The sequence below is a fragment of the Dendronephthya gigantea genome, unplaced genomic scaffold (assembly GCF_004324835.1).
Source record: "Dendronephthya gigantea isolate DGI-Jeju-01 unplaced genomic scaffold, DenGig_1.0 000059F, whole genome shotgun sequence".
Taxonomy (NCBI): Eukaryota; Metazoa; Cnidaria; class Anthozoa; order Malacalcyonacea; family Nephtheidae; genus Dendronephthya; species Dendronephthya gigantea.
This window is the reverse complement of record NW_021163069.1, coordinates 937,570-946,769: the sequence shown is the minus strand read 5'-3', so window position 1 is coordinate 946,769 and position 9,200 is coordinate 937,570. Positions and strand designations below refer to the sequence as shown.

Genomic DNA, 9,200 nt, shown 5'->3' with positions numbered 1-9,200 from the left:
GGACTATTCAGGATTCCATTTGTGGTGCTCCTACCAGGAGTATTGTTGTTCAGGTATGGTAGTAAATTGTATTAAAATACCCCGCCGTAAAGCATGCAAGGGTGAAGAAGAATTAGACTAGGACACTTGTTGCAATTTCTGTAAACCTCTCGGTGTTTTACTGCAAACTCCCCAAAGGGGTGAGTGAGCAGTAATGAAAGTAAGATTGAATCAGAGCGTTAATAATGGATATCAGAATGCTAACATAGCTATCATTTTGCAGCTTCCGCAGAATACGACACACTTGAGGAAACAGCTCAGTTACGACATAATGAAAGTGACATATAATATCGATGCTATATATTGTCATTAACGACTGTATACTTGTATCAGTGGTACGACAGAATAAGAGTCTATATGGGTGCAGAGTAGCGATAATGCAGGTGATGTATACGAATTGTTCAAGTGTCGCCCACGACATCTGAAAAATTGCAGCATAATCCTTTTAATTAGCGCTTTTAGAGTGTTCAAGGGAACTAATTTAAAATCCTATACGTCGGGAATTTCTTTGTCTATAGGTTATTCAAGACAATCCCCCCCCCAATAGTGAAAGTTACAACCCCCCCCCCAAAAATAGTGAAAGTTATGCATGATTAAAATTGTATGAACACTCGAATTCCGCATTTGTTAAATAAATGCTTCTCCCATCAAAACAAAACGAAAGTTGTAAAATGTTGCTCGAATCTCGATGCTTTTCGCCAGCTGAAGTTCAAAATCGAAAGGATCAACAACATGGAAATAGGCACAAAACCACGATAAAGAAAAAGTCCAGACTTCGCATGAATATCATTCTTCGTGTTGAGGTTTGTATACAAAATATGTGGACTGTAGTCTGTATAGTAATTTGTTTGTGAATAAACGGTTTTCAATCTAATGCTCACACTCATTTCCCCAAACCATCAAAACGTTTATCGCAGGCGAAGGTGGAAGCGGGCGCCTTAACTCCTATGTTTCGAAATTTACCTAATTTTTAACGGCGCTGAGTCTTGTAGAGTTGTTGATAAATACATAAGCAAATGTTCTTGACTAGTGTTATTTTACAATTCACATGCAGGGATCACATTTTTCACAAGTTTGATAAGTTAACGTCGTTCTTGTGGACATGCAGGAACTTAACTCCTGCTATGACTGTATCGGCTGAAAAGGAAACGTGTAAAATGGGCCACGCAGTCAGAGAAATATAAAACAAAAAATCCACTTATTCTCTCCGCTAATTCTTCAAACATTTCATAGAATGTAACATATGCCGTATGATGTGTACATATAATGCAGTTTGGCAGTGGGTATTTCTATATAGGAGAATTCCTCACGAAAACTATCCGCAAACAAGAATAACTTGCTAAGCTAACAGCCTCGCGAGATCTTAATTAAACAACTCAGGCCCAGTTTAAACTACAGCCAATTTATGGGAACGGTACAGCTATAATTGGCACCCGTACCTAATTTAATTACTGTTAAGACTACCAATACAACGCCGAGCACCGAGCACTGTGTAATGCACCGAGCACTGTGCACTGTGTAATGTTCCGAAATTTACCTAATTTTTAACAGCGCTGAGTCTTGTAGACTATACGTACATCTACGATATCGAGAGTTTACCAACAGTTGTTGATAAATACATAAGCAAATGCTCTTGACTAGTGTTATTTTACAATTCACATGCAGGGATCACATTTTTCACAAGTTTGATAAGTTAACGTCGTTCTTGTGGACAGGAACTTAGAGATGAAAATGTACACGTTGTAACCAGTGTACTCCTGCTATGAGTGTTTCGGCTGAAAAGTAAAACGTGTAAAATGGGCCACGCAGTCAGAGAAATATAAAACAAAAAATCCACTTATCCTCTCGGCTAATTCATCAAGCATTTCATAGAATGTAACATATGCCGTATGATGTGTACATATAATGCAGTTTGGCAGTAGCTATATGTATTTCCAAGATATAAACCAATATAAAACCAATATACATATATATAAACAAACAGTGCAGGCATCTACCAAACACACAATACTACTAGTTCGTCTGAGCAGATATAGTGCTTATATAGTTGTGTGATAAACTCCCACATATGTGTACCCATGCACTCATATGTAACTCCCACATATGCATAGTATATATGTATACCTCACATATATATAACTTCGCATATGTACACTCCCACATATGTATACCCTTGCATAGGTAAAATCCGACATATGCATACTCCCACATAATTATGTATATCCTCGCATGACAACTGAAGCACAGAGGTGCAGCTTCATGCAAGTGACAAATAGAAAGAGCATGAAGAACTGGATACGTACGCCTTGCGTGCAAGTTCACAACTCATTTTATATTCGTCTTGTCTCAGATGTTCAGACTACCAGCAGTGCAAACGTACAATTACATTGAAGTGTAAGGACATTTCAGCGGATACAAAATCATCGTATTACGCCATGAGTCATTGCCAGGCTATTAGATTTGAAATAAGGTAGGGTCACCATTAATATTACTAAATGTGAGCGATTCTCATGCGAATTCAATTCATTCAAATTTAATGTCATTATATAAATGCCGGTTTGACCAAAATATACTTTTCTGTTTGACACACGAGATTTAACTTATTTTATTTCTACTTATATCTATACCTTATTTTGCCTATGACGGTTTGAACAGGGTTTTATAAACATTGCCAGGTCTTGTTATTACTAAGTTGACAGTGGCTGATCTAGAAATTCTTTTATCTTTATACCCTAGTCAATTTGCATGTACAGATGTAATTGCCTGGATTAGCCAATAGCCAAGCGTAATTTCCGTGGAACAGAATAAAAAGATAATGTATGCACGGCTGGGTTAGCCAATAGCCAAGCGTAATTTCCGTGGAACAAAACATGCACCATAATCAACAGTCAGTCTAAGCCAGTGGCAGTGGAACAGTGCACACGGTTAAAAAGTTGTGGAAATTAGTTCATTTCTAAACATTTTCTCGTTGTTCAAAACGTTATAAATTATAGTGATTATGGAAAACAGGTATATATGTTATTTATATGGTTTTCTTGAATATTCACAATTTGATTTATACTGTATTTTTTGTCTGCGGATATTCACAGATTCGGAGTGTTCATTATGTCGCTATATAGGCAAATATATCATAAAACGATATATTTTGTTACATGTGAAAAATCTGTTTAGTGTGCGTTGTACGTTGAACAAATTCGCGTAATTCGTATTGCAAAGAATATGGCAACTAGTATATAACTATATATAAACTTAGCCCTCTACATGTAAAGGCTTTGCATAAAGGAATATCATTACACACTGAACTTGTGGGGATAGGAATATGATAAGACTATTGACTACAAACATGACTTGTGGGGACAGGAATGTGATGATTGATGACACACGAACTTTTGGGGAAAGGAATTTATTAGACTATTGAGTACACACTTGACTTGTGGGGATACCACATGCAAAATGGCCCTTTATATCGGCCCTACGGCTACAGCGCCATCCACAACGAACAGAGTTAACGCTGTCTTGTTTACTTTAGCCTGCCTCAAACGAAACCACGGTCAGAGGCGTCCACGAGCCACGCGCGCGATTCGCGATTTAAACTATATTATTTTATATATATATATTATAATAATATATATATTATAATATATATATATATATATTATATATATTTATATATATATATTATATATATTATTTATATAATAATAAATATATTATTATATTAATATTTATTTATTGAAAGACTAGCTTAGCTACTCTGAGTTTCACGTTATAAAGCGATCGTCAGGCTAATGACAGGTCTAGCCGGCTGTATCAAGCCGAAGTGTCCACGTGCAACAACGATCCACCAGCGAGGTACATCGGAGTCACTGCGGACGATTTTAAAACGCGCTACCGAAACCACGCAAAATCTTTCGCGAACAAGAAATACGTGAAGGAGACGGAGCTGTCAAAATAGATATGGAAGCTGAAGGAAGCTAAGAAAGCATTCTCTATAACATGGTCCCTCCTGAAAACCGTCCCAGCCTACAAAGCCGGCTCAAGAAGATGTAACCTCTGCCTTGAAGAGAAGTTATACATTATGAAACGCAAAACTAAATCTCTGCTGAACAAACGCTCTGAACTTTTCACTCCATGTAGACACGTAACCCGATACCTTATATCACGATGTAAATATAGAGAATAGCAACTAGACCTGTCATTAGCCTGACGATCGCTTTATAGCGTGAAACTCAGTAGTATCTTCGCTCTGCCGGTAATGGTATTGAGCGCTCTTCAACCATTGTCAAGTTCTGTGAACTCTTTGTAACAGTCAATTCTTTGGATATATATATATATATATATATATATATATATATATATACATATATATATATATATATATATATATATATATATATATATACATATAATTCCTCGTGCGCTTTTTAACGAACGAATGAGAGAGCTCTACACCGCCTACTTGAATTTGAAACAAATTGTAAAAATCCACCTCTATACCTTGTCTTCTACGCGTGTGGAAAACTTAAACGCTGTAAGAATTAAATCACGCCATTCTATACTACGCCATGAATCAATACCAGCCTAGAGTGGAAATAAGGTAGGTTATAAAAAGGATTAAGCCGCGGCTTGAATAAGTTCCGAGCGACTTAAATATATATGAATATAATATAGAGTAAGTTCGCGACATTTACACCTGAGGCTGAGGCAATTTTGCCGCGGCTTGCGAGCAATTTGTACCGTTCTATGGGAGTAGTTTGTGGCTTATATCAGTCGAAGCTTTTTTCACTCGTACAAGTGGCCTTATAATGCTACTGTGCCATGTTATTACATCAAGCTATCGGCAATATTGCCTTCCTAATCCGGCCAGTCTCCCCAACATGCTTGTTGGAATACCTAATAGAAAGTATAACAATACTGGCTATGGGACATTTCGCTACGATAGGTTTTAATTAAGTAGAAAACAACTTTTATAGAAACTGATTGAACTATACAGTCTTCAGTACGTATTATTTATGTCATATGACACATGTAGCCATAAGATTAACAATAACAAAAACACATAGCACATATTTGCACAGAGTCGATTACGATTTTTATGAAGAGAGTAATAACCACAGTGCGATCAAAGTCAAACGTATACGTTTTTTACCTGTCACTCATAGTCTTTCAGTTATTTGACTAACTGTTTATCTTAATATAACGTTAGTAACTCAGTCATCCACGCGCGATATCGATGGCGCAGTTGTAACCATATTTGAGTACTGTCACAACGGTCAGCAAATAGTGATAGGTTATGGGAAAACAACAAAATTCAATAATTCATTCGATTAATTTCAGGAATCGCGATCGGGTTGCTATTCTTATAAGAGTGAATTGTGAATTAGGGGATTCCCCTAAATTCCCAATCCGCTAATCCTAGCTTATAACACCGCAGTCAATCAATATTATATAGGATTTTGTTAATAAAAGACGTAAGAACAATACCGTATATATAAAGAACATAGTTTGTTGTGTGTACAGCCTCTATTGATGTTATCTTTAACGTAGTTTGTTGTGTTTATTTATGTTAAAGGATTAATTACTCCGGCGCCGGCGACGGAGTTGAAAATTCGCCTCGGTTTTGTTTTGTTTGTTTTTTTTATTTTTTTTTATTATTTTCGTCGTCGCAAGTCTGAAATGGCGCGAAACATTCTAGTATTTGAAATGTGTATGTGATTGGATTTATCTATGTCCCAGTCTTGTCTCCCAAGAGTTGTGGTGCACAGCTTTGGCTAATTTTCCGATGCGCAATTCGATTTCGGTCGCATGATACGGCAATTCCCGGCTCCAAGAGGAACAAATAAACCGTTCTTTTCATGCTTTTCGATTAAGTTCAGATTGAATTGGGGTAAGAATATATTTAATACATGTAGATTCTGGTCCTATTTTAGTAATATCGCTGCTATTTCGCCGTCTAACAAGATGATGTGGTCATGTTTGGCGCGTTGACACGTCGTAGTTTGTACAGGATTGAAGATTTAATATAACTATATAAGCGCGAATTCCAAAGGCAAAGGGTAAGACAAAGCGAATGTATCATGCGGTTTATTTACATTTTTGAACAATTGAACTTCTATACTTTTTAAATTACGATGTGCTTCTGAATTTCGCGATCGAACATTTAGGTTCATAAGGCATCTAAATGAATATGAACTGTATTGTTTATGTTCAGAAGCTTTATATTGAAGACTGGCACGTGCACGGCACGCCGGAGTGGCCCCGGACGAACAGGCGTCTTGTTTATGTTAAATCTTTAAGTGGACAAATGCTTGAACAGAGACTGTCATTTAACGGCTGAACCAAGAGCTGGACGGTTACTGAGATAACATATACGTGATTTATTATATTGAGCTATTTTGATATATTTTATAGCTCGACTAACCATTTTTCTCATTTAGACTCTCCATTCCGATTGATGGAAATTCCCGACTCGTAGTCTCGTTCAACAACCCACATTTTCTTGCGGGTGAGTAACGCGCTTTTATTATATGACTAGAATAGTTCATCGGTCCATCAACTAAAATCAAGCATTCTGATTGGTTCCTGAGCGGTCGGTAACCAACAGTACGGACTGGCCAGGTTCGGCGGGAATTTTTTAGTTGGGAATTTTAATCGTTTTTAGTCATATAATAAATAGTTTATTGACTGAGCTTGTTCGGTCCGTACAGGAGGATACTGATCTCGTTCTTTTTTCGCTTGTATGGACCTCGCCTAAAGGCTCGGTCCATACAAGCGAAAAAAGACTGAACTCGACCAGTATCCTCCTGTACGGACCTCTCGCTCAGTCAATAACATATATATATATTCAATTACCTGGCCCAATTAAAATAATGGGTTCCTTTAATATATAACAGAATAAATAATTGAATCATTGAGGCTACAGCATAAATTAAGATGCATGTTTTTACTGCTGTTGGGATGGCGTGGCCCACTGTTGACCAAGGCTGATGATTTGGAACTTAATATTTCAAGTCTTGCCGATCATCGCCGGAATAAACGAACATGACGCTTTGGCACTCAGAAAACTCCGGAAACAAGGGCAGTTTATTTATCAATTCACGTCCGCGTCGTGGATTTGGTGCTTCCACGGTTTCTCGACACGGATAAAAATTAGTGACTCTTTTTATGTAAACAAAGTTAGAATCGCATAAAAAATGCATCTTAAGCCCCGTTTACACTACACTGAATTTATCGGTACGGCACGGCTAAAATGGTCGTTTGCTTGTATCAGCTTTCTGATAAGGCTGACATGTTTGATAACGTTAGTTTGCCCATTTGGATTTCATACTTAAGCGATTCGTTAACTTTTATCAATGTGTGCATTTTTAGGCCAGCAGACTGTTCACTTTCATGTAGAATTGCTTTTCGGCGCAATTAATGGAAACGAACGTGTCGTGTACTGTTTCACATTTTCACCACCACCAGATGCGAGACGTCAGCTTCCACCACAGAATGTGGAGCCAGAGCGTCTACCACAGAATGAGGAGCCAGAGCTTCCACCCCAGAATGAGGAACCAAAGCTTCCACCACAGAATGAGGAACCAGAGCTTCCGCCACAGAATGAGGAACCAGAGCTTCCACCACAGAATGAGGAATCAGAGCTTCCACCGCAGAATGAGGAATCAGAGCTTCCACCGCAGAATGAGGAACCAGAGTTTCCACCCCTGAATGAGGAACCAGAGCTTCCACCACAGAATGAGGAACCAGAGCTTCCACCACAGAATGAGGAGCCAGAGCTTCCACCACAGAATGAGAAACCAGAGGGTAAGGTATTATAATTATAGTAGCACACTGAATGCTACTGACTGAGGTTGCAGTAAGAGTTTCTTTCGACTTGTGTCTTAAGCATTAGTTTGAGTTGCACTATTTGTGCCAGACTAGTCAAACTTAGGTAATATAAATGATATTTCCCTGCAATGATTAAAGACTGAGTTACATGTTTATATGCAGTGAGTTATCCCAGCAGTCAGAAGCGCATCAGACCAAATCATTTTTTGATTAATTTTCATTATTCCATGTTATTTCTATAGAGAGAGAAGGGTTGTTGGAGGCCAAGGACTTTGTTCTCAAAGAAGTGTAATTCGAATGCGTTTAAGGTGGCTCTATACAGTTTCATGAAATGGTTAAATGAACATTTTGAACTGGGGAATTAATCGTCGAAATATTTAGCTAGAGGACAAAAGTTGTCCGGCATCATATCTAGAGTCAAAACCTATTCGGAACTTGTGCCTGGCAACTGTTTCTATAACAAAAGAAATGTTTTAAAATCGCCGCCAAAAAATCTGCATTTCGCCGCAATTTTGAGACATTTCTGTTGCTATAGGAACCGTTGGTTAGCGCAAATTCTGAATGGATTTCTAGTGTAGATATGCTTCCTTTTAGTCATCTAGAGAAATGTTTAGACTCAGTATTCTTGGTTAAAATATGTGCATTTAACAATTTCGATCTGAGATCATGACGTCACAAGGCGCCTTGACAAAACATGTTTCAGTATAAAAACAATATCGCCGGAGTCATTTGAAATAAAGTAAAATACAATTCTGGTTTGTCAAGGATCTGGCTTCTGATTGGCTGATTTTCTACGCAGATTAGCTGGATGGATGTTACCTTAATGAACTAATTTTATTCTCTCGATGAGGAATATCAGTATACGTACTCTTTGTTTTATTTTTAACGTATTAAAATGTGTATAATAGTAATTACGATGGATAAAATTAATATCTCTCGATATTTGAATAATTTGTAATGTTCAGGTTGCTTTAAATCTAGTTGTAAGTTTGTTTAAAAATATTATAAACTGGAAAATTATGTAATTCGTGACCAATATAGTGTCTTTGTGTTCGGTGTTCATGTCTTTGTAAACTCATTTTACTTTATTTTTACTATCACACTGTTTTATAAACGATATTTTGATTGCTCGTAGTTGTTTGTTTGATCAAATTTCACTATTGGGATGATTTTTCAATGCCCCTTTTCCAAATTGAATTTTCTTTTAAAATATCTGGGTCACTGGGTGGCTGGGATATTAAATGTGTTATAACCAGAGTTGGTTCATTAGTGCTATCAAGAAAGCAAAGCCGTAAAACAAAAGGCCAAGACAAAGAAAACAAAGAAATAGCTAT

The 9,200-nt window shown here is 37.3% G+C and overlaps 1 protein-coding gene across 1 annotated transcript; it reads left to right on the top strand.

Annotated features, from left to right (window-relative positions):
- Nucleotides 1–7,298: 7,298 nt before the first annotated feature.
- On the top strand, nucleotides 7,299–8,768 carry LOC114530092 (histone-lysine N-methyltransferase 2D-like). Its single transcript, XM_028551682.1, has 2 exons — nucleotides 7,299–7,814; nucleotides 8,108–8,768. Exons 1-2 carry the CDS (start codon nucleotides 7,392–7,394, stop codon nucleotides 8,156–8,158), a joined length of 474 nt encoding a protein of 157 aa, XP_028407483.1. The 5' UTR covers nucleotides 7,299–7,391; the 3' UTR covers nucleotides 8,159–8,768.
- The last annotated feature ends 432 nt before the right edge of the window (nucleotides 8,769–9,200 follow it).